The following is a 25793-nucleotide window of genomic DNA, read 5'->3' as shown; positions in this document are numbered from 1 at the left end:
GTCCCCAAAGTCCAGCTCCGACATTCTAACCTGTTCTAGGTCCTGCGGGGACGCCCACATCCATCACGGGCCACAGCGTCCAGGACCACAGGCAGCTCCCAGACCCCAAACACCTAGGGGGAAGGGACCCACGTGGGCCTCCCTGCTGTGACCTCACTGGAAAAGGCAGGGGTTTGCTCTTGTTTGTTTGGACACAACAGGACGTTCCTCACTTTAAAAACTGTGGCAGCAGGTGGTTCACCATCTCTGAGAAGAAACATAAGGAGCCCCATGGCAAACAGAAGGTTTGTGTTAGGAAGGGGAATGACACCCAATCCATGAACTGAGAGTTAAAGCCTGTGTCAGTGTGTTGAGTCAGGCCATACCGGACAGAGTCCCAGCCAAGTCCAGCTTGGGATATGTGCTGGTCATTCAAGCTCAGAAGAAAAAGAAGAAAGGAAACCAGTCTGCAGGGAGCCTGGGGACCCAAGGACCCAGGGACAAAGCTGCTCACTGGACCTCCAGGAACATGAGGCCCTCGGCACCGGAGTGTCCAGCCTTTGAAGCCAGAATGTCAGCCCATGGTGCTGGTCTGATGGCCCTTATTCCTTTGCAACAGCAAGTGCTGCCTCCCTCTCCCTCCTGCATTCACAATGCCTTGTTTGGACAATAAAAAACAGCCGCTACAAGTGAAGGGCACCGTTCCCAGCCTCTCTCCAGCGTGCAGACCACAGCTGAGCCCTGCTGACACTTAGCAGCTCTGTGCCTGAGTGGAGCCAAACTGTCAAGAGTCATTTTACACATTTTACTCAAAAGGAAAGTCTTTTGCGTTAGTCATATTAAAGAGCCATAATAATAATGACTTCCTGACGTCTGCAGAAAAACCTTCAGCTAATAGGATTCTGAACCCATACAGTACACTGAATTACAGCCTGTTCTGCAGCCAAGGCTGCAAACAGCAGGTAATTTACAGCTTCTCACACCCGGTGCCTGTCTGATCCACCTAAACCCAGGGGCAGGCCACCCCCAGCACCGTCTTTTGCAAAAACATGTGATGATCTCCAAGAAGCTAAAGGCAGCTGTAAGCTTCTAAGGGAATTAAAACAACAACAACAACAAAACTACCTTGCCTAAAAGGTAAAAAAAAAAAATCAACAGTTGGCTGAGTAAGTGGAAACAGCAGCTTAATGGCCCCCGCCTGGCCGCTCCCCGAGGCGCCCACGGGCTCAGCAGGCAGGACATGCAGCGCTGCCCCGGATTCACAGCGGGCCTGGGCCCGGCACCAGGCAGGGTGAACCCGGTGCCAGACGTCCAGCAGAAACAGTGTTTTCTGAGCAGCACACTCCCAAACACCTTCTTCCCAAGTAGGAACCCCAAACCCCTGCATTTCAATAACAAGTACAAAGATGTTGCACTGTTTTGGTGTGTTGGTCACCCTGAAAGCTCTAGGTGTACTTAGAAACTGGACTATAAAGGGACAGACATGTGAGATAAGCCACTGAGTGTTGCTTCAAAACTTGACCCCAAATAGGTCTGGGACAGGGGTCCACACGAGGGCAAGTTTGCTCACCGGGGGACACCCGCGGGGGTCTGGATACATTCCTGTCACTGCTTTGGGAGAGGTGTTCTTGGCTCCTGGGGGGCAGAGGCAGGGATGCTCTCAGCACCCTGCACTGCACAGGACCCCCCACACTTCCCTGCAAACGCCAGCGGTGCTGCAGTTAAGGAAACCTGTCCGTCAGGGCAGCATCCAGGCAGCAGACCAGGAACGTGGAAACACAGCTCCAGTGCTGAGAAGGTCTACAGAGAAGTGAATTCAGTCCGGGGCCCCCTCCTTCCGACTCTGTGCCTGGAGAAGACCAACTGAGTCAGAGGCACACACATCATCGCCCCCGCCACGGCCCCGCACCCTCCTCCCCTACAGCCCCACGTCCGGCTTATGCTCAAAGCTTTCCAAGTGCAGGAAGGGAAAATAGGGTTTTCCCCAGACAGATGAAGAACGGCCAGAAAGGTTCCCCTACGTATCCATCCCATCACTCAGCTATATACGTAGGTCCACAGTCGCCTCCCCAAACCCTTGGGGTCGGAGATGTGCCACAATTCAGGTGGATCTTAAGAAGCAACACAGATGGGACAGCGTATGTGAACTGGCACTGTCAGGAGTGTGACCTGCTTCCTACCGTCTGAGGGACGGTCACCCTGGGCGGGGAGAAAGGATTGCACGCAGCTCCTCGAGGGGTGTTACCCAAGTGACTGAGGAAAAAGCTGGCAGATGTTAGAGGTTTCTGCATGTCAGAGTTACAGTGTCATTACATCTGTCAGAGAGATGACGACGCTCCAGATGATTCAATCCAATTCGATGATATAGGTCACCAGAGCGAAGTGTCGTGGCTCTGATGGGAGGCTGGGTGAGCCCTGAGGCAGGGGGATGCCAAGGACCCCCTTCCACTCAGAATTTCTCTTTTTGGGGGTGAGAGAAAGGGTGCCCTGAGAAACAACGTGTCATCTTCAGACGGGCAATTTCAGTTCAAATGCCTCCATCTGGAGACTGTCCCCTTTTCCCTCCAGATCTAAGAACATCAAAGGCCTAATCACTCCTACCGTGTTTCCCCCAAAATAAGACCTAGACGGACAATCAGCTCTAACGCGTCGTTTGGAGCAAAAATTAATACAAGACCCGGTGTTACATTGTATTATATTATAGTGTGTTATAGTATACCCGGTGTTACATTGTGTTATATTATATTTTATATTATTTTATATTATATTACCCAGTCTTATAATAAAACAAGACTGGGTCTTATATTAATTTTTGCTCCAAAAGACGCATTAGAGCTGATTGTCCAGCTAGGTCTTATTTTCGGGGAAACACGGTAGTGCCAAGTCACAAAGGCTGCATTCAGCTATACATCCCGAGATGCCCTCCATCAAAGGTGCTAATGACCAATAAACCACTTAATACAAAAATTAGAATCATCCCAACACCGCTCGACATAGGAATTCTCCGTGACATCTTCCTGACGGAGTGTTTGTAGAAATTTCCTGTATATTTCCCAGAAGGAGATGGGATTGGTTCAGACTTAGGCCTCCTCACTGCCCATTTTCCAAAGGGGGCTGAAGGTAGAGTTCACCCGCTTCAGAGAAGACGTGAAGAAGGAAGAGCCCGTTGCGTGTGAGGGAAGTGGGCCCTGGAGCCCACCTTTCTTACTTGACAATGGAGAGATAACCTGCTTTTCTATGCCAAGACTCCTCTAAAGACCAAAGGTTTCTAGTTGTAGGCAGACCTGACGGTTCCACGTCAATTCCTTCATTTCGGAAATGTGCGAAGTCTAGTGGGTATAGTTTGGAATAAACCTAGATATCCTCAGAACACAGACAGCCACAGGACACAGTGCCAATAAAAAGACAAAAACAGACTTCCAGTCAAGATGGCAAAGTAGGTAAATGCTGTGCTTGCCTCCTCCCATGACCACATTAAAATGACAACTAAACTACAGAACAACCATCACTGGGAATCGCCTGAAGTCCTGCTGGAACAAAGTCCTATAATTAAGCAAATAAAGAAGCAGCCGCGTTGAGACTGGCAGGAGGGGTGGAAACGCAGAACAGGCTGGTCCCACACGCGTGGGTAGCGGTTAAGAGTCAGGAGGGATGTCTTGGCTGCAGAGGTCCCCCCTGAGGAGCGAGGGGTCCTAGCCCCACATCAGGCTCCCCAGCCCAGGTCTCCAGTGCTGGGAAGAGGAGAGCCCATAACTCTGGCTGTGAAAACCGGCAGGGACTCCGTCCAGGTGAGCTGCAGGTGACCCAGGTGCTCCTCTTGAGGGGCCTGCACACAGACTCACTCGCCCTGGGCTCCAGTGCCAGGGTGGCAGCTTGAAGAGTGCCAGGGACATATCGGGAACTGAACTGATTGGCTTTAGGGTGCGCGATAGAGGGGAAGGGGTCAGGGCAGCTCTCTCTGAGGACAGAAGTGCTGGCAGGCGCCATTGCGGCTTTGTTGAGCCCTCGTCCCAGCCAACCAGCAGGTGCCAAATCTGAGCTCTCCATTAACCTGGCTATCGCCTCTCGCCCTGCCTTGGTGAATCCCTAAGTCCCTGTCCCGCTCAACTCATGTGCCCAACCCAAGCCACTTTCAGGGGCTTTTCCACACAAGTGGCTTACCTCAGCTCAAGCTGAGGACTTTCCTAAAATCTCTCAAAGGTCCACAAACCCCAAACAAGCAGTGTCTCACCTTGGCATGCCCTGTACCTCTTGCTAAGCAGCCCAAAGCCCAGCACAAGTGGTGACTGGTCTCAACTTGCATGGTAACACCCATCAGGTGGCCCCAAGGCTGGCATAAGCTGCAGCCATTATAAACTTGAAGTATAGTCACAACTAAGTGGCCGCAAGCCTGGCACAAGAGGTGGCTGGCCTCAGCTTACATTGTGGTGCCCACCAAAGTGTCCCAAGCATGACAATAGTGACAGCCAGCCTCGGTTCAGAGTGTGTTTCTCCCAAGCAACTCCAAGCCCAACACGTCCATCCAACTGCAGATAATTTTGTAGCTCTTACCAGATGGCCCTGAACTAGGCACAAATGGTGGCCGACCCTGGTCTGCACCAGAGCCCATCTCAGGAAGCTCCAGAACCAACACACCTGGGGACTGGCTTCCGACGACACCAGAGCATCACACAACCAGCTGCACAAATGACACACCACAAGCCTAGACTCACCTGCACCAGACCCTGCCAAAGTGACGACTACTCCATGGGATCAGCCTCCACACAACAGCGTGTCTGCTGTAGATACAACCAACCCTCATAGACAGTCAGCCTAAGAGTCAATCCCACCCACTGCCATGCCAACAATAATCAAGACCCAACTATAACAGTCAGGCACACACAACCCACACAAAGGACACACCTGAAGCACCCTGCCCAGGTGATCAGAGAGACTGTGCCAGTGGGCCCCCAGGACACCTACTGTATAAGGACACTCTGCCAAGACGGGGAGATGTAGCCGGCCTATCTAATACATAGAAATAAACACAAGGGGACAGCCAAAATGGGGAGACAAAGAACCATGTTGCAAATGAAAGAATAGACCAAAGTTCCAGAACAAGAACTAAACAAAATGGAGACAAACAATCTACCAGACGCAGAGTTCAAAACACTGGTTATAAGGATGCTCAAGGAACTCAGGGGAAGAATAGATGAACTGAGTGAGAACTTAAACAAATAGATAGAAACCATCAAAAAAAAAAAAAACAACAGAAATAAATACAATGACTGAAATGAAGAATACATTAGAAGGAATCAACAGCAGATTACATGAAGCAGAGGATCCAATCAGCAATTTGGAAGATAAGGTAACAGAAAACATCCAACAAAAACAGCAAAAAGAAAAAACTAAAAAAAATGAGGATAGTTTAGGGACCTTTGGGACAATATCAAGCATACCAATATTCACCCCATAGGGGTACAGAAAGGAGAAGAGAAAGAGCAAAACCTATTTGAAGAAATAATGATGGAAAACTTCCCTAACCTAGTGAAGTAAACAGACATACAAACCCAGGAAGTGCAGAGTCCCAAACAAGATGAACCCAAAGAGGCCCACACCAAGACACACCATAATTAAAATGCCAAAGGTAAAAGACAGAGAGAGAATCTTAAAAGTAGCAAGAGAATGGCAGTTAGTTACCAACAAGGGAGCTTCCATAAGATTGTCAGCTGATTTCTCAACAGAAACTTTGCAGGTCAGAGGAATTGGCACAAAATAGTCAAAATGATGAAAAGCAAGGACCTACAACCAAGATTACTCTACCCACCAAGGCTGTCATTTAGAACCAAAGGAGAGGTAAAGTTTCCCAGACAAGAAAAAGCTAAAGGAGTTCATCACCACTAAACCAGTATTACAAGAAATGTTAAAAGGACTTATTTAAGTAAAAAAAAGATTTTAAAAAAATAAGAAAATATAGAAAATAAAAATTCTGACTGGCAAAGGCAAATACTTAGTAAAAGCAGTGGATCGACCAACTATAAAGCTATCACAAAGGTTAAAAGACAATAGTAGGAAGATCATGTGTAATTACAGCAGCAAATTAAGGGATACACACAACACATGCACAAAAGAAGTAAACAATAATGACAAAGCATAAACATGGGGGTAAGTACAAAAAAATTTGTAGTGATTTTAGAATGTATTTGAACTGAAGTGATAATCAGATTCAAGTAGGCTGCTATAAACATAGCTCTGTGTATATGCAGCACATAGTCATCACAAGGCATAAACCTGTAAGAGATATATAAGAAATAGAGAAAATAATTCAAACACAAACTACAGAAAGTTATCAACATACACAAGAGAGCAAGAGAGTAGGAAAGCAACAGAGAAGAATTATAAAAACAATTAGAAAATAATAAAATAGCAATAACTACATAATTATTAATAATTACTTCAAATATAAATGGATTAGATGTTCTAATTAAGACACAGGGTGGCTGAGGGATAAAAAAAAAAAGACCCATACATATGCTGCCTACAAGAGTCACTTCAGATTGAAAGATACCACAGACTGACAGTAAAGGGACAGAAAAAGCTATTTCATGCAAATAGAAATGATAGACTTCTGGGATAGCAATACTTATATCAGACAAAATAGCCTTTAAACAAAGGCTGTAACAAGAAACCAAGGAGGGTATGCCCCTTTTAAACATCTATGCATCCAACGTAGGAGTACCTAAAAATATAAAGTAAATATTGACAGACATAAAGGGAGACATTGACAATAACACAATCATAGTAGGGTTAAGGGGGGACTTGAACACTTCATTACCACCAATTGACAGGTCATCCTGACAGAAAATCAACAAGGAAACATCGGCCTTAAATGACACATTAGATCAGATGGACTTTATATTTTTAGAAGATTTCACCCAAAACTGACAGAATATACATTCTTTTCGAGTGTACATAGAACAATTTACAAGAGAGACCACATGTTCGGTCATAAAACAAGTCTTAATTAATTTAAGAAAATTGAAGTCATATCAAGCATCTTCTCTGATCACAGTGGTATGAAACTGGAAGTCAATTACAAGAAGAAAATTGAAAAACACACAAACACATGGAGGCTAAATAGTATGTTACTGAACAACGAAGGGTTAACAACGAGATCAAGGAAAAAACCGAAAGATACACTGAGACAAATAAAAATGAAAACAACGTCCCAAAATCTATGGGATACAGTCAAAGCAGTTCTAAGAGGGAAATTTATAGCAATACAGGCCTACCTCTAGAAACAAGAAAAATCTCATTCTAACCTTATACCTAAATGTACTAGAAAAATAAGAACAAAGCACAAAGTGAGTAGGAGGAAGAAAATAATAAAGATCAGAACAAAATTAAACAAAATAGAGATAAATAAAACCAAGGGCTGGTTCATTGAAAAGATAAACAAAATTGATCAAGTTTTAGCTAGACACATCAAGAAAAAAAGAGAGAGGGCCCAAATATATAAAATCAAAAATGAAATAGGAAAAGTGACAACCGACACCACAAAATACGAAGGATTATCAGGAAATACTATGAAGAGTTATATGTCAACAAATTGTATGACCTAAAAGCAGTGGATAAATACCTAAAACACAGACTCTTCTTCCGAGGCGAAATCGGGAAGAAACAGAAAATCTGAACAGATGATAACTACTAACAACATTGAATCAGGAATAAAAATTTAAAAAACTCCCAACAAACAAAAGTCCTGGACCAGAAAGCTTCAAAGGGGAATTTTACCAATATTCAAAAGAATGAACACCTATCATTCTCAAACTATCCAAAAAATTGAAGAGGAGGGAAGGCTCCCAAACTCATTCTACAAGGCCAGCATTTCCCTGATTCCAAAACCAGACAAAGACATTGCAAAAAAAGAAAACTATAGGCTGATATCCCTGATGAACATAGATGCAAAAATAATCAACAAGATATTAGCAAACCAAATTCAGCAACATATTAAAAAAAATAATACATCATAAATCAAATGGGATTTATTCCTGGGATGAAAGTTAGTTCATTATCAACAAATCAATTAACATGAGACACCGCATAAACAAAATGAAGGATAAAAATCACATGATCATGTCAAAGATGCAGAAAAAGTATTAGAGAAAATCCAACATCCATTTATGATAAAAACTCTCAGCAAGGTGAAGAGGGAAGGTATCTCAACATAATAAAGGCCAAATATGACAAGCCCACAGTTTATGTCATACTCAACAGTGAAGAGCTGAAAGCGTTTCCTTTGAGATCAGGAACAAGACAATGATGTCCACTCTCACCCCTTCTATTCAGCACAACACTGTTCTAGCCACAGCAATCAGACGAGAAAAAGAAAGAAAAGGACTCTGAACTAAAAAGCAAAACTTGTCATTATTTGCAGATGACATGATACTATATATAGAGAACCCTAAAGCGTATATGTCTCCTTGTGCAAGGGAAACACCCTCTGTATGTAAAGTGGAGTATTACTCAGCCATAGAAGAATGAAGTCTTACCATCTGTGACAACATGGATGGACCTAGAGGGTATTATGCCAAGTGGAATAAGTCAGACTGAGAAAGACAAATGCCATATGATTTCACTTATATGTCAAATCTAAAAAATTAAACAAAGAAACAAAACAGAAACAGATTCATAGGTACAGAGAACAAATTAATGGTTGCCAGGTGGGAGGGGTTGGGGGATTTGGTGAAAAACATGAAGAAATTAGGAAGTACAAATTGACAATTATGAAAATGGGAATGTAAAGTATAAATTGGGAATACAGTCAGTAATATTGTAATAATTATGTAATAACTAATAATTATGTAAGTGGGTACTAGACTTATTGGGGTAATCACTTCATAAGGTAAATTAAGTGTCTAACCACTATGCTATACACCTGAAACTAACATAATACTGTATGTTAACTGTAATTGAAAAAGTAAAAAAGAAAAAAAAAAATTAAAGAAACAACAAAACTCTTAAATCTGAGGGGGACTTAATGTTGACCAGTCACTATGTCAGTTTCAATACCAGAGCTCTGACAGGCACACAGCCACCAGCCCCACCCCCATCGCCAGCAGACCACCGCCCATCACAGCAAGTACAGATGTGGCACTCAGTTTAATGCTGGGTGTCTTGACATTTGGGGCCAGACAGTTCCTTGTTGGGGGCCATCCTGGGCACTGTGGTAGTTGAGCAGTGTCACTGCCTCCCACCTACTAGATGCCAGTAGGAGCCCCCCAACCCAATAATGGGACAATGCAAATGCCTCCAGACATTAATGTCCCTGGAGCTGAAACACAACCCTCTCACTGGTTTGATGTGGGATTGGGGCTCTCCTCCCAGCCTTGCCAGTGACAAGCAGTGACACAGAGAATGTGAACTGTCCACGAGGACCAGTCAGTTCCTTTAGCTACAAAATAACTGAAACGACTTCCTTCCCTTCCCTCCCCACACTGCAAAGTCATCGTGGATGCCAAGTACATCTGCGTATTGAGGGGCCTTCAGCTCCGTGAGGTGGGAGGGTACCAGGACCGGCGCAGCCAGCAGCTAGCAAAACCCAGAGTTTCCAGGGGAACGTGCTAGACACCAGAAGTCTACGTGGATCCACCTTCAGCGAAGCTAAAAACGTTTAATTATAACAGAAGCAGCTGACACGAGGGGGCTCCAACCCCTAAGAGATTTATAAAACCACGGTCACGTATCAGGAAGTGCCATCAGGCCGGGCGTGTGGTGTCTTCTCTCAAGTTCTAAGGCAGGGTGCAACCCCTTCCCTTGCCCCAAATAAAATGCACTAAAAGAAAACGGCAGAGGAAGCCGTGTGCATGCATGCACACTCTTCAGCAGGAGCAGGAAAAGTCACCATATTCACACTCCATGTTGTAACTTGTAGCAGTGGGGGAGGGGTAAGCGTGGCCCATGCCTGATGTGCTCACTCCATGTTGGGAATAGACAGCGTCCACCAGGGGAGTCCTAGGACGGACTCCACAGGGCAATCTGGCACTAAAAACATCCGTAGAGAAAATGACGGACAGTGGTCTGGAAATGCTTTGATTGGCTTCATCGTGTTAACATTGCCCAAAGCAGATAGGTACAAACCCGAACCCTGAGAACCACCGTTTAAAAAAGCAACCAAAGTACCTGAGGATACATCTTTGCAAAAAACAATAAACAAATGGTTACTTGGACCAATGAGCAAAGACTGTCAGCCACCTCGTCACAAAAGGAGAGAATGACTCTAGTAAACAGCCCGGAGACCCATTTCAGCTCTGGGGAGTGAGACGGGGCCACACCGCCAGAACCATGGAGGTGGCTGGCACCACTTCTGGGCACAGTGTGGGCGGGGGGTGGGGGGTGGGTAAGCTGGAACAGAAATCACTTTGGTGAGACACACCAGAGCCGTTACAGGGTCCCATCCCTTCTAAGTCAGTGTCACATCCTGGGGTCCCCAGAATGACACAAAGCATAGAATAACCTCACATGTCAGTGTTCAGGCAGTTGAAAAACAGGCAGTGACCTAAATAATCCAGTGGTGTGGGAATGGAGTGATCCAGTAAATAAACAGTCAGCTACAGGATGAGACATCAATTTGATGGAATGCTACACAGACACTTTCAGCAATAGTTGTGGAATGCGTATACCACACAGAAAATCATCACCACAGTGGTAGGTAGAAACATACTACAGCACTGCGAGGAATGCAGATAAAACAGAGTGGCCTTGAAGAAATTAAGCCATTTCAAAAGTATTCTCTTCCTCACATTTCGAATGCTTTATTATGTGTATAAATTTAAAACTAAATATGTTGGTTTTTTTCTTAGTTTTGTGATCCAAGCTACATTGGTGCCTCCCCCCAGACACTGCTCACTTCTAAGTTGCCAGGACCTCAAAAGCAGGAGATAATGGGCCATGGCCGCTAATGGATTTCAGACTCTTTGTTTTAAAGGTAACAGATAAACAGATACATTAATGGTGCGAAGCTCAAAGTGGCCGCTTTTCCCATTTATTCTAATGTTTGCTCAAAGTCAGCCCCATTTCCGGTGACTGTATCACCTCTACAAGGAATGAGAGCCAAAACACAGGTGGTTTGCCATCAGGGATCCTGCGAGGCGATGTCAGAATGGCATTTTGTGGCAGTGTCATGTCCTCCCTCCCCTGGCTCCCACACAGACCTCCCAGGAGTGCATCAGGACCAGGGAGCACGCCCTCCCAGGGAGGCTGCCAGGGGGGCCTTTCCCGGGCCCTGCGCTCCCTGCTGGCCACCTGAGTATGCTGTCACCGCCCACCCCGGCTACAGTCAGCAGAGCCCAAGGCAGGCGGGCGTGAGAGCTGAGGGCGAGCCAGAGGGAGCAGGACCACCAGGCGACACTCACCTCATAGATGAAGTACACCTTGGCCCCCACGTAGATGCCCATGCGCACCACAGCCCGGACCGCGGCGTTCATACCTGTGGGGGACAGGACAGCGGTGAGTATCGAGCTGGGCAACTGACCGTGACCACGGGAACGGTCACCTCAGGAGGCTCCCCAGCTGAGCAGCACTGGGGAGGGACCTGGGCCACACTGAGCTCAGCACACCTCTCCTCACAGGCTAGGACACCACCAGCCGCCGCGACTGGGCGGATCCGCAGCAACTCTGTCCAGTGGCAACACAACACAGAGGGCCCGCGTCTGTCTGCAGTTAGCCAAATTCAAAGAAAATGACAAGGACCACGGGTCTGAGATGTGAGGAGGAGATGAAAATTAATTCCATTACCAGCTACCATGTGTAAAAAAACGGAGTCAATGGCCTTAAATGCAAAGTCAGTGATGCATTTTATAAAAAGTGAATTAAACCTACATGCTATACACAATACCCCACCAAGGGAAAGCGAGGACGCTCCCACACTTTCTCAGAGCACCTAGGAGAAAAAAATTAAAAGCACTTTGTGTGACGCATCGAGCCCGCACACTCTGTCTCGCTTCCCGCTGAAGCCATCGCGCATGGAACCCTTGCCTAGAGCCAAGTGAACAGTCTAATTTTCCATGTCCTGAATCCTGTATCGCCATCTTAGCCGATGGGTAGTGCCACGGGGAGAGCAGTGACAAGGAATGAGGGCCACTCCTTTCAGAGATGACACGTCCTGTGTCCCCACGGGAGCAGCAAAGCTTATTCCAGCCAAGCCGCCCTTGGACACCCACTGCTTCCAATCTGCCTCCTTCTAAAAACTTAAATTTTGGAATCACAAGTCAGGAATAAGGATGTTGGAGAGCGCAGACCACGACTTCAGGGATACTTTCGGTGAATTAAAAAACAAAAACAAAGGAAAGCTGCTGTGGCTCCAAAACGACACAATGGACACGGACACTGCCGTTGTATATATTTATATGCAAACCTGCTCAGAAGACAGTCAACAGTTTCCAAATTATGTTGAGCCATGTCTGAAATGCTAGAATAAGACCTCTGCAAGGTGATAATGTTGGAAGGTTACAATATTTATGTCACTGAAGAAGCTTGGGGGGAGGTGTACATATCTTGGAAATAAATCCACATTGAATGCCTATCTAATATCTACATTCATGTGGACATATTTATATATATTTGGTAGTCTCATTACTTCATGTTCAAACCTAGTCTATTACACGGAAAATTTGACCAACCTACTAATTGACTGGTGGTTGTCTCTCATCCGTCCAGAAGCTCAAGCTCAGCATTTTGAGCCTCCGTCATTTATTTTACCTTCATCCTTTCTTCCTCCTCCCATCTCTCTCTTGCTGCTTCTCAGTCGCGGGAACTGGGTTTCATTAATGCCCTCGACAGCTCCTGCCGATAGAGCTGACGTGTTCTCCCAGCACTGCTCCCCAGACCCAGCACCTCCTTCTAACACCGTCCTCACTATGGCCAGAATCCAGCTTGTTTCTCTTTTGTTTATTGTACAAGTAATTTATAAGTACATTCTTCTGCTTAAAAAATATTACAGAATCTGAAAAAGGCACAGCTATGGGGACAGGAAAAGATCAGAGGTTGTCAGGAGTTGGGGGGAGGGATAAACGGGGGAGCACAGAGGGTTTCAGGGCAGTGAGACTGCTCTGAGTGACACTAGGATGGGGGTACGTGTCATGACACACTTGTCCACACCCACAGAATGGACACCACCAGGAGTGGCCCTCATGTCCACACGGATGATGTGTCACTGTAGGTTCACGGACTATAACGAATGTGCCCACTGTTGGGGGCGCTGACGATGGGTGAGGCTGTGTGTGATGACGGGGGCAGTTACGGGAAATCTCTGTACCTTCCTTCAGTTTTGCTGTGAACCTAAAGCTGCTCTTAAAACAACAATTACAGACCAGCTAGAAAGTGAGTGTCCTTCTGCCCCCTCGCCCGTCCTTTGGGACACAGCACACAAGTCCCATAGAAAACTTGCCATGACACCATTGTGCTGTCACTGTACCGTCTGTACTTTCACTTTCTTTTAGATGTTTTCCGTGTCATCTTTGATGTGTTTTTTCTAAAACACAAACGTGCTCATGTCCCTCCCTGGAGTCCCCAGGGAGGGCTGTAAACCAGACTCCTGGTTGTAAAACCAGACTCCTGGTTGGGGGGCAGACCCTCCCCCACAGGCTCTTCCTACCTGCTGGGCCCACCGGGAGGCCTGTCCCTGAACCTCTGCTCTGTCTACACTGCAGGACCCACAGTACCCCAGGACTGCCCCGGGTCCCAGCATCAGGGCCTCCTGGCCCTGTCTGTGCTCCCTGGGAAGGTTTCCTGGCCCTCCCCTGCTCCACTCCTTGTTCTGGGAAGGACAGAGCTGGCCCGCCCCTCATGCTCACACCTGGGTGGATTTATCGCACCCACCTGCTGACGCCCACATCTCCAGGTGTTGCATGGAGCCTCCTAGTCCCTCAGACCTTAACTTAACTGGTGAAAAGGTCCTCATGGTCCCTCCAATAGACTCCACGAGTCCAGGACTTTATGCAGCGCCACAGAAACTGGCAAGTTAGCCGCCAAATGCTGAACCACACCAATGCTTCCTCACGGGACAGTCACACAGCTAACATCCCACTTCCCCCCTCCTGAAGCCCCCATTCCCAGGAGCCCTTCATAAAGGCATGATAAAAGGAGAAAAACTGGGGGATTTTAGAAGTGGATAAGAAACGGCAGGAGTGACACTGTGACAAGTGGGACATGATGCAGAGGTGAGCAGGAGACCCCCGTGGAATAAAAGCCTGCCCCAGGAGTCTGCACACACCTTCACACCAGCCCCTCTACTTCAACTCAACCCTGCCTCCCGGGATGAACCAGGGCGAACACAGGTACTCACCTGGGAAATGGCCTGCAGTGGCTGCAGGTAAGGGCTCCGGGGCCCCCAGGTTTCCCAGGCGGGGAGGACCCCCAGCAACGCCTGTCCGCCCGGCCCCCAGGGGTCAGCCACGTTCTAAGAACCAGGCCAACCGCACAGCCTTTATCCGCTTGCCAGTCTGTGTCACTTGGTGAAACCAGCTGGCCTTTCCCCCGGCGGCCTCCAGCTTGGGTCTGAGGGAGCAATGCTCACAGCACAGCACTCATAACCGGGGTCAGTGCCCCAGCACCTGGGAACACCGGGCAGCCGGGCGCTGAGTGGATAAACTGAGAGCCAAGGGAGCAAAATTGATAAACGGTGCAGCTGCAGTGTAAGCTGTCCTGGGTTTTATGTATTTTACCTTGAAAGATGTCCTAATTCCCTCTAGCACAAGGGCTGCACCTTAGAATCACTAAAGGGGCTTTAAGAAAAGAAAACAAAGAAGGCCTGCTGGGCGCCTATTCCTGTTTGGTTGTGTGGGGTGGGGCCTGTTCCCTTAGCCAGTTCTCCTTTTCAACTTGCTGCACAGCGAGGACACAAACTGCTGCCTGGGACCTTGGAGGGCAAACACCAAGGAACACAGAGTAAGCCAAATTTCACCAATGGCCTCTTACACACATGGCCGGGACCAAGACAAGGGTCCCTGGTGTTGGGGTCTGACCGTCTCCTGGGTGGGCAGGGCCGGTTTTAGTGTTGTGCCTGGCACTGTCCTGGGGCTCACCTGCCGCCCATACAGAACACAGGCTGTTTGGGGGTCTTGCACTCTGCACTCAAGCTGCTGTTTTTAGTAACCGCTCAGGCACAGACGAGTCCATTCCTTTTGCCTTTGTTTTGATCTTGGCAGCCAAACCTGGGAACTAAAACAACTTTCATTCTTACTTCCATGGGAAAATGTAACCCTGCTCCCAAGTCCAAATCTTAATATTTTGAAAATAATCTTTATCATTTGCAAAAATTTAAACCTCAGTCCTCAGGGGATGTACCGTCTTATGATGGGAACCAAAAAAAAAAAAAAAAAAAAAAAAAAAAAAAACCTTGAAAAAACTAGGGAGGAGCTAAGCGAGAAGTGTGTGATAATTACTCTAGATAGATAGAAAGAACAGAGTGTTAAATTGTTTCTTTGATGTTCCATATTCAAGGCTTCTGGTTGAATCATCATGCAGGTAAGCCAGTCACTAAAATAATCTCTTCCTTGAGGTCCGGGAGTGAGGTGGACAGTTTCCAAATGCCTCCTGAGATTCTGTTCTGATAAAATTTAAACTCTGAGTAATTTGTAAGAGACAAGAAATACAGTGATTGTAATAAAATAATCCGAGCTCATTCTTTCATGTCCTGTGTGAGCTGAAGAGTATGGCAAACCTCCCTACTGAGCCCTCTATGGCAGCCTCGAGCCATGCCCCCGTGTGTCTCAGTACTTGTAACCATTGCCTTACAGATTTCCACATTTAAACTTCTTTTTGAAAAACAGTCAGGTTGCTCAGCCCTCTTACTGGTCTCTCCCTGAGTTTTCGGAGTTCCCATCTTTGTGCCAAAGCAACGATGTGGAACATAGCAGAAAATAAACCCGAAACACACCCTCACTTGCTCTTGCTACTGAAGTTCTCCGTCAAGCTTCCCCTTTGGACAACTTAGGAACGGGCAGGAAGAAAGCATCCTAAGGAGAGGTGTGTCAGGATGCTGGCTGTGTGAATCAGGCACCGAGTGGGAGCATCCCCTCCTCAAGCAAGGTCCAAACCACCAGGTCTTGTGCTCAAAGTCAGTGGAAAGCTTGAGATACATCAGTAAAGGGTTTTCATTCTTCCATTCGTCATCCCTCCCTCACGCCTCCCCCCTCTCCCATCCATTCATCATCCATCCACACACCATCCATCTGTCCATCTTCCATCCATCCATCCCACATGCACAGACTGACTTTGCCAGGCACTGTTGGCTGCGTCACTGAGAAACCAGGAGACAGTGCAGGCCCTGCTGGGCTTATTCCAGTGGTTACCATTAACATGACAAGCACATGACACCCAGGGGTGGAAGGTGCTGGGGGAAGAACAAAACGCAGAGCAGGGGGAGAGGGGCTGGAGTGTAGCGCTGTGGAAAGGGGCTGCAACTGTCCTTCAAAAGCCAGCGTCGGCCTCCTGGAGAAGCGCTCCCTGAGGGAGAAAGGAAGAAGGTGACAGAGGCCAGCCAAGAGGACATCTGGAAAAGAGCACTACAGGCCAACCAAGGCCACAGCTGGAGCGTGCTTGCCACGTGCTGGGTCCTGTCTCCACAGCAGACGTGAGAGCAAGGCCAGCAGCCCCCTGCGGGTCATTCCAACTTCAACATAAACACTCGGTAGGGACCCACTAAACAGGAGCAGCATTGTACTAGAGCCCCACTGTCACGGGGATAGCCGCTGGCCATGACGAGGAGCCAAGTCAGAGACACAGTGACACAGGATTTCAAAGGCTCGGTATAAAAAAAGTGGAATATATTACTACTCTTTATATTGATGACAGGTTGAAACACTGGGCTGAATGAGATACGCGTTTAAAGTTAATTTCACCTGTTTCTTCTACTTTTCTTTTGTTACTGTGGCGACCAGTTTAAAGTCACATATAGAATGGGGTTTCTGTGCACAGGTCTCATTACACCGCACAGCGCCTCCTAAATCTTGCCACGCCTACCAGCGCAAAGCTCCTGAAAGGTGGTGAATATTCCATCCCAGGTGCCAAGTGTGGCCTGTCTCCTCTAGGTCACTGGGATAAGCACAGCTGTAAAGAATGCCCTTTGACCAACGTACCTGCCTCCACCCTGCTGGCTCCACACTCTGCCTTCCTTCCTGCTGCACAGACCAGCTCCTCTCAGAGGTCAGACCCCCCACTTACACAATCCATCCCACAGCCCGGGGTCCTGTCAGGTGCCCACTCCACCCCAACACCTCCCCCAATCCTGCTCCTCACAAGACCCTGAACTTGGCCACTGGTCCCCTCCCGCTTCCCTCCACAAAACTGCCCCTATCAGTGGCAGCCCCTGAGTGCCTCCAGGTGGCTTCCTGGCCAGTATCACACAGGTAGTACAAAGTCCTCACTGCCTGCCCCACGCAGGAACCTTGCCCATCCGGCCCTGACCTCTTCCTCGCAGCCCCTGCAGACACCCCTTCTGTCTGCCCAGGCTGCTTCCCACCGGCTCATTACCCACGCCCACCCCACTCCAGGAGCAGCTGGAGGGTCCTGCGTGGCACAGGGCTGTTCCCAGTCCACTTCCTTCTCCTGTTCATCTGCCCCCAGGTCACTCCTTGAGAGGCGGCCCCATGGTGTACCTTCACCTAGAAGGTCACCGTCAGTTTGTGGAACAGTCACATGCCCAGGGAAATGAAACCTGACATGCTGAAGCAGAGCTGAAAAGACGAGGAGGAACGGCTTCAAGGGTCACCCTGCCGTACCCTTTTTCCACCCTTTTCAGAGCAAAGAAACTTCTGACCAGGTCACTTATTTCCACCATACTGTAGAAAGGGTCCTAAGACACAATTCAGTCAAAATCTTTGTCAGGGTCAGAGAACCATCACAGGAAACTGCTGGGAGGGTCGGAACTGCCTGGGTTTCAAAATGCCCAGGGGATGCAGGCCTCAAGCGTGATCCACAGCCAACCAGAGGGGCCAGCAGCTCTGGTGGATTCCCAGGCCTGCCCTGGACCTTCAATCCCGGTCTGCGTCTCCACGAGCCCGTAGGGGGCTCAGGGCATCAAGGATGGACGGGAAGCTGTGAGCCCTCACAGCAGGGCCTGCAGGATCCCTGAGCAGTGTCTTGCACCAGTGGACCTCCTGCGGCCTGAAGCCTTTCACGGAGGAGAGAAGAAGGAGGGAAGCAGGGCAACAGGAATTAGGTGATTCCACTTCCTTCACTTTGCAAATGAAAAATTCCAGGCCCCATCCCACCCCCTGGTAGAGAGGGCCCTGAGTAAGGCTCGGTGCTCAGGCCGCAGGTCCCTGGGGGTTTGCACCTCTTCCCTCCTGACAGGCTGTGAGGCTGTGACTGTAATCTCCACTGAGCTAAGTATATGCTGGGGAAGATGGTGGGGTGAGGGCTGCTGGCAGACGTTGGGAAAACACAGTAGCCTAGGAAGCCCATTAAAAAGAGTAACTGGAAACATGACTCAATCACTTTCTTAACATATGGCCATCTGTTTTTTTGATTTTTATTATTATTATTTTTTTTATCCAGAGATAGCTTTTCAGCACAAGTACAATCGTAATGGACAGACAATTTTGTGTTCCAGTGTCTGCCGCTGCCCTTTCCTCATGTTTCTAGTTGTAATTGCTTCTGACAGCCCACCAGATGGGTACGGCTTACTCAAATGGCCCCATTTTTCCCCGAGAAGAGGTTTCAGATCTATATTAAAGCTTCTAGTTTTCTGTCACCAATGGGGAAACCATTCTTTCTTTGAAAGATGACAGGATGTCTAGCTTCTAAGGGCCATCTGAGTAGGTCACACAATGTTGTCTGCATTTGTAGACAGCTACGCAATTGCAGACTTCCCGTGGCGCACATGGGGTTCACACTGTAATTCTAACACACTGCCTCCTACAGCCAACAATTTTTGCTAAATTATTACATTGTAAACACAAAAGATCCCATGACAGAACACGTATGTGCAGAATTCCGGGAGGGTAAGCCAGAGCTGTGTAAGGCGAGGTGGTCACTGTTCCCAGTTGCCCTTTGCATCTAACTGGGCGCTAAAGCCAGCAGAACTTTGGGCAGGCGCAGAAGGAGCCCACCCAAGCAGGACCCCAAGGTGGAGTTCAAGAAAAACAGGTTCAGTGAAGGACCCTCCTGGCACCTGGGCGCCACCCACAGGACCTCCCATTGCTGACTAGGGCTTCTAACCTCCAGACATTGACGGTGCCCAGAAATTGCTCTGCAGGTAAGAGTGCTTTGTTTTAGCTCAGCGGAGGTTTCATGCATCCACATGACTTGATGAGAAAAGAAGACAGCTAGAACTCCCAGGAGAAGGAAGTACTCCTGGGCGAGATGCCTGGATGGAGATAGTCACCAAACATTTGAATGCCTGCAAGGGCCATGTGCTGTGCTGGGTGCCAGAGCTGCCCTGGGGAACGACACTTGTGTCCCAGTCCCCCATTCCCACTGCAGCTGTACTACTTAACAGAACTCAGCTCAGAGTTCTGAGATGCAGCAGGCACCTGAGATTCTTCTCAAAGCTGTCATACTCATGTGTCAAATGAGGATGAGTTAATACCTGAAACTCCCGCATCACACTGGTCCCTAAATGTTAGTCACTCTTCCTATCAATGGAAAGACTTACACAGACTCAATTGAATGAACTCCCTGGAAAGCTTGTATTCAGGTTTACTTTGTCCTGGACAGAACAGGGCTCAGCTGCCATTCTGTGCCCTGATGGCCCTCTACTGCTCTGCACTGGCAGCTATACCAGGCCTCCTGAAGCCCAGTTGCTGTCTAAGACAATGAGTCACTCTTGGTGCCGACACAATCTGGCTGAGCGTGGGCCCTTAGTCACGGCTAAGTCTGTCTGTTTGGCAATGTGTAACCTATTTTAGGTAAAAGTGAAAATCAGTTTAAATTTGCAGATTCCTTGTGGTAACAGAAGAAACCGAAAGAATGAGAAAATTAGCCTAGAAGTACTCTTCCTTAATGGGCATGGCTAGGGGAGTCAGGAATATAGATGGGGAATTTAAAAAATAAATAAACAAATACACAACATAAATTTCATTGGGAAAAAAAGCATTTCATCATTCTGGAATCAAGTGTGACAAGACTTTAGCCACTATCACTGTATTGTAAAGTGACTGCGAGCACTGTAACAAGGCATTTTCCTGCCCATGAACATAGCTGCCTGTAAGTCATCTGTATAAATTCTGAGCAAGTCAGGCTTTGCTCATCTTGGATCTGTAACTAGATTTTACAACTTCTCTTGCAAGGGGCCCCTTAAGAGCATGGCCGACTGGAAAGTACTTGAATTGAGATCATGTAAAACTTGGCTTAAATACCGCCACTATGAGCTGCATGACCTTAGCTAAGTCACTTATCTCGCTGTGGGTCTTTGTCCCCACCTCCAAAATGAAGACGTACATGTCTTGGAGCCATGCAATTAGGCCTAGATATAAGACCTGTGAAACTCCTAGCACATAAAATGTGCCGAGACACAGCAGCTATGGTCACCTCGACATGACACTTTACCACAATCGCACATCTGATTAGAAAACTACCCAGAAATGACATGGGCATGCTCACCCTGGTCTACAGCTAGGAGCAAAATTCTCCTGGGGGAAACCCGGCACTGACACATCAGAACCCAGATAAAGTGATGCGAGGGGCTGGGCAACAGACAACGTCTCTGGGAACAACCACTCCAAGGGTCCGTGTCTGCCAAGGCCAGGCCTCTGAGTACGTCTCAGGGTGACAGGTGCATCTAAATGCTCAGACATCACATGGAAACAGGACATCTCGCGCTTTGCACGAAGTCCAAGAAAAAACGGCCAACAGCCTCAGCTCTGCCTGAGGGAAATGTAGGGCAGCCCAGATAGGCCAGTGGAGAGCAAGTCCATCCAATGTGATGTTACCCGGGGGCGAGAACTGCCATCTCCCACTAACCTGACAGGACACCAACCCAGCAACCTTCTCTTAGATTTTTGATTCTCAAAGTATCCTTCTCCACTGAGGAGACCAGCTGTGGACTTAGTGAACTCTTTCAGACCTGCTCACAGGTGGTGTAGCCAGGATAAATACCAGTGAGCACACTGCTTCTATCTGTTGCAACATCACCTGAGTGCCTGTACACAAAGTACAGGTAGCTGGGCAAACTTTGGGATAGAATTCAAAAGAATGATGAATAAATGAATAAATAAATAAATAAATATTTTTTCTTTCTTTTTTATTTTTCTACAGGCATAGCACCTTACTTGTAAAATAACCTTGAAACTATGACCTTGAAGCATGGAAACTTAAGACCAGTTCCTCTTCCTGTGCCAATGATTTATTCTCTTTGGAGGCGCAGGATGCCACGCACTTAATATGCTTCCTCATTTGTATGCACGTGCTTTTGACAGGGGGAGCCACTGTAGCCCCACTGCAACCCCACCGGACCCTACCAAGCATGCCTCCTGGTGTTTATTTAAGTAACGTGGGCAATGTCAGCTATTTCATTCTGCCATTTCCCCAACCCCGGCCGCTGCTCTATCACATTTTCTTGCTCTGGAATGTTTATACCTGGGGTCACTTTATTAGAAATACCAAATTAGAATAGCCCTGCTTCCCTCGGGCGCAAAGGAGGGCCTATGGGGCCAGGGCGGTGACTGGCGCTGCAACAGCTGCCTTCAATAGGTCGCAGGAGGGGGAGGATGGTGTGGGGGGTGTCTCTCCGGGGACCATCGCTCCGGGCACGCCGCAAGCCAAGCGCCCAGGGCTGAAGGCACGCAGGCAGCGACGGACCGGGAATCACGTAGGCGCAGCACCCCGACTTGCCGCACCCGCGTCAGCCCCGCCCCGTTCAAGGGCGAAGGGAAGGTCACCCGCAAGGTGGACGCGGGCGAGGGCGCCGGGCCCATCACCCGAGCATCCCTCCACCGTGTGTGGCCTGGAAACAGGTGAAAATGAGGCATCAGGGCCTTTGAACTCATCTGGGGGGCAGAGGAGAAAATAAAAACTAAATGCCAGCTCCGGGACGCGTCTCCAGCCCGCGTGATCCCTCAGGCTCCAAGGACGCGTTCGTCTGGGAAGCGCAGATCCAACCCACCTTCTAGCACTTGGCTCGCGCCACCCGGGGATCTGGCTGGATCGGACAACCAACACCTGGGAACCCCTGCGACCCCAAGTGCACCCAGCGCGACTGCTGGGCGTGGCCGTGTCACCCCTCACCCCGTTAAATTGAAACGTTCTCTTGGTGCGTCCGCGGACGGGGGTTCGGGTCCCCATCTCCCCCGGAAATCCGCCTCCACGTTGGGGGGTGGGGAGCCTGGAGTCCGCGACCCGTGCTGGTGACGTCCTGGGTCCCCGCTCCCCGGTGCTTCCCTTCTAGGGAGGCTGGCGGGGAGGCCTAATGCCCATTTTAGTTTTCGGTTTGGTCAAGAGTCATAAAGGAACAGGAAACGGGAACAGCGGAAAACCTTTTCTAAAAATGTCCCCGCGGAAAGACGAGGCGGTGCTGGGCGCCAGGCAACAGCGGCCGGGGACCCCCGCGCCCCCGCGGTCAGCAGCAGGACGCTCCCAGCGCTGCTGGGGGTCGGGGGGCGAGGGCACGAGTCGCCGGACGCGCTGCAGGGACGCGGCCGTTTGTCCCACCACGTTGGGCGGGAGAAGGGGCGTGGCATCGAGGTGGCCGCGCCGCAACCCAGCCTCCAGGGGCGTCCGGCCCCTTCCTACGACTTGCGTAAGGGCGGTCCAGGCGACCCCATCGCAAGTCCCAAAACGGGTGTGCCGGATACAGAATCCTGCTGCCGCAGTCCCCCCTCGCCCGCCCGCGGTGACTGCGGGGTGTACGGCCCGCTCCTCCCCTGAAGGCCCTCTGCGGTCCCCGGGCGCCCGGCTGCTCCCACACCCCCCTCTCCTGGCCCCCGCTCCTTCCCGTCGCGCTCCCCTCGCCCCAGCCCGGGAGGCAGTGCGCACCTTGTGCATCGCCGCCGCTGGTCAGCACGCCGATGGCCTTGCCGGCCCCGGAGAGCTGTTCCAGAAACTGCCGCAGGGAGCCCCTGGGGGTCGCGTGGGTACCGTCTCGATCCATGGCGAGCAGGCCGAAGACAGCGGCGGGCAGGACGCGAGGCAGCCAGGGCGCCCCACCCGCCTCTCCGCGGCTCGGAAGCGCTCGCCCCGCCCGCTCTGGGCGCGCCAATCCGCGGCAGGGGCGGGCGCGCGGGACGTGGGCTGGGGGCGGGGCGCCGCGGGCGGGGGCGCGTCACGCACGGGGGCGCGCGGCTGGTGGCGGGCCTCGCAGGTGCGGGAGCGTCACCCTCGGGAAAAGCAGCAGGGGAGGGCCGTTACGAGGGGGAGCACCGCAGGGGCGAGGGAACACCGTAGGTGGGAGGAGCACCGTACGTGGGGCGACCACCACCGGGAGGGGGGTGAATCGCTGCAGGTGGCTGAGGAGCGCCGCATTCCAGGACAGGCGGCAGGTGGGGACGCCGGGCCCGCGGCGGTTGGGGGCACCGAACCCCAGCAGTAGCGCGCGCCCAGCTTCCACCTCCCCGGCTGGCATCGGAGCTGCAGGCGCCCCAGCGGTTCCTGCCGCCGCCCCAGGTTTCCCCTTAGGCCTGAGGCGCAGAGGAGGGACGCAGAGCGGCTGCTGGAGTTAGTGGGCAAACGTGGGTGTCGCTGCTGGCCACGTTGAAGCCCTTTCTCCTGTCGCCAGAGGGGCCCTGGCATGCCCTGGCCCTGCCGCACGGGGATACGTGAAGAAACGTGACCTTAGAGGAGAGTCTAGTGACACCCTGGGAGCCGAACATGGGATGGGGTTGAGGAGGGCAGGAAAGGCTGGTTGGGGAGGTAAGATGCAAGTTCTTCCTAAGGAAGCTGAGCTCCTGCGCTGTCCTACAGGCCGGTGCAGACAGGAAACACGTAGTGTGGCGGTAATTGACGAACATGCTGGCTCTATGGAGCTTAACCCCATGCCAGTTACCTGCTGCAGACACGCAGACTGATGCCTCAGGGCGTGGTCTCAGGAGGCACTGCTGGGGGTGCAGTTAACCCCCAAAAAGAGTTTTTCATACACCGGCCCATCCATCCGCCGTTCACTGCTGGGATGGTACAGCGCTGGAACCTACGTCATGCGCAATAAATGTTTGTCAAGTGGATACAAGGGGGTAAAGAGCCTAAGAAAGTCTCCTGTCAACCCAGAGAAGCCTGTGATAGCAACACAAACACGCTCTTCGCTGTACGGCCACCCCAGACAGAAGGTGGGGTGCACAGATGGGTTGAGTGCTGGCAGCATGCACGCTCTGTCATCCTCCCGCTCATCTCCGAGCATCAACAATTTATCGTAAAAGAGCAAAAAGCGCCTACTGTGGGCAAGGCTGGAGGTCTGATCTCTGCTGTTAACAGAATTAGTGGAGAAATGCCTGAATCCCCATGATCCAGCTTCTGGGAGTCCTGCCAGGGAACATGCATTTTAAACCAGCTTCCAGCTGCCCTGATGAGTGCAAAGCCTGAGTGCAAAGCCTGTTGGACGGACTGAGCCCCAGCAGGACGCGCAGCGCTGAGAAGCACTCTGGGCGTTTCCACCACGGCAGGTGGGAAGCCCTCAGTCTCCCGGGACAGCAGAAGCCAGGCTCTATCCACCTCTGCCCAGAGGTCTCCGGCGCCCCCGGCCCAGGCTTTGGGCTCTAGAATCACCCATCCTTTTCTAGAACATCCTACACTTAGAAAAGTTGGTGTGCACTCAATTTTATCTTAGCCTAAAGATAAGATAGCTTCTTATAAAATTGATATTTTTGTAATTTAGAGGGTTTGTCCTTTGTCATCAAATTGTGTGTAATATGGACAATGATAGATGCAACCTGAGTTCAAACAGGGCAGTGGGTTATGTAAAGTATGATAAAGATATACACGCTTTTCAATTACTGTTACAGCTATGTATGTTACATATCTATGTTCAGAAAATATTAATAAGCAAGTTTAGAAATCACGTGGGCCTGTGTATGCACGTGTGTGAGCACATGTGTGCACGTGTGCGCATATATATGTAAATAAATCTAGACATTTTCCTCCAATGAATTAGTATTGTTGGGAATGAAAATGTCACGGTTAAATAAAAATAATAATAGAGTTGTCAGACCATCAAGGCTGTGTCTGGTTTGCAAACAGTTAAAAAACAATGTTATTTGCACATAGTTGTAGTTGGTGTGGGATATGCATGATTCTGCCCCAGCTAAGCTCATGAACTCTGACCGTGGCTCTGCTTCTCGGAACAATATGCAGAGATCTCAGCCAACACCTTAGTACCGGGCCATGTCTCTTTTTCTTCTGCCATACATGTATTTCAGTGGTTGAACTGGCCCCATCTGTTTTAACTCTGGCCTGAGAGAACTCTCTGACAGCAGAGGGCAGCACTGCATGCTCTACCCACTGCCAGGCTCCCCTCAGACAGGACCTGGTAGTACCTGGCAGGAGCCTTGATTGTTCTTTGCCACCTCCCAAATTCCCCTGACTTCTGCAGCTCCGGCCACGCCACACCTGTGTCACGGGCACAATTACTCCAGGGTTCAGGAGGCTTCCCTGGGCCCTCTGTCAGGGTCCCCAGGTGTGGCCCAGGGTCTGGGGGCTTCTGTACACACTCCTAGGCTGGGGGCAGGGGCAAGGGCAGGATTCACCTCCAGAGGGCTTTTGGACAGAGGGCCGAAGTCTGTCACCCACAGGCTTTGACGCTGTCCCTCATCTTGGCATTTTCCCTAGCTTCCAAACAGGGGCCAACTTTGAGCTAATCTGCAACCCCAACTACTTACCCATGGTCCTTTTCCTCATGCCATTAAAATACT

The 25793-nt window shown here is 49.7% G+C and overlaps 1 protein-coding gene across 2 annotated transcripts in view; it reads right to left on the bottom strand.

Moving 5' to 3' along the window:
- Positions 1-23293, bottom strand: part of PFKP (phosphofructokinase, platelet) — a 65178-nt gene extending 41885 nt beyond the window's left edge. Inside the window, exons 1-2 of one of the 2 annotated variants that reach the window (XM_081061836.1) lie at positions 22933-23293; positions 11373-11446 (exon numbers count right to left, since the gene is read on the bottom strand). In XM_081061836.1, coding sequence (XP_080917962.1) covers positions 11373-11446; positions 22933-23047 — 189 coding nt within the window. In that variant the 5' untranslated portion in view covers positions 23048-23293. The remainder of the gene's footprint in view (positions 1-11372; positions 11447-22932) is intronic. The other variant, XM_081061837.1, reaches the window with a different exon arrangement.
- Positions 23294-25793: the final 2500 nt, after the last annotated feature.

This window comes from Rhinolophus hipposideros, assembly GCF_964194185.1.
Source record: "Rhinolophus hipposideros genome assembly, chromosome: 1".
Lineage (NCBI taxonomy): Eukaryota > Metazoa > Chordata > Mammalia > Chiroptera > Rhinolophidae > Rhinolophus > Rhinolophus hipposideros.
This window is presented reverse-complemented; position numbering and strand designations above follow the sequence as displayed.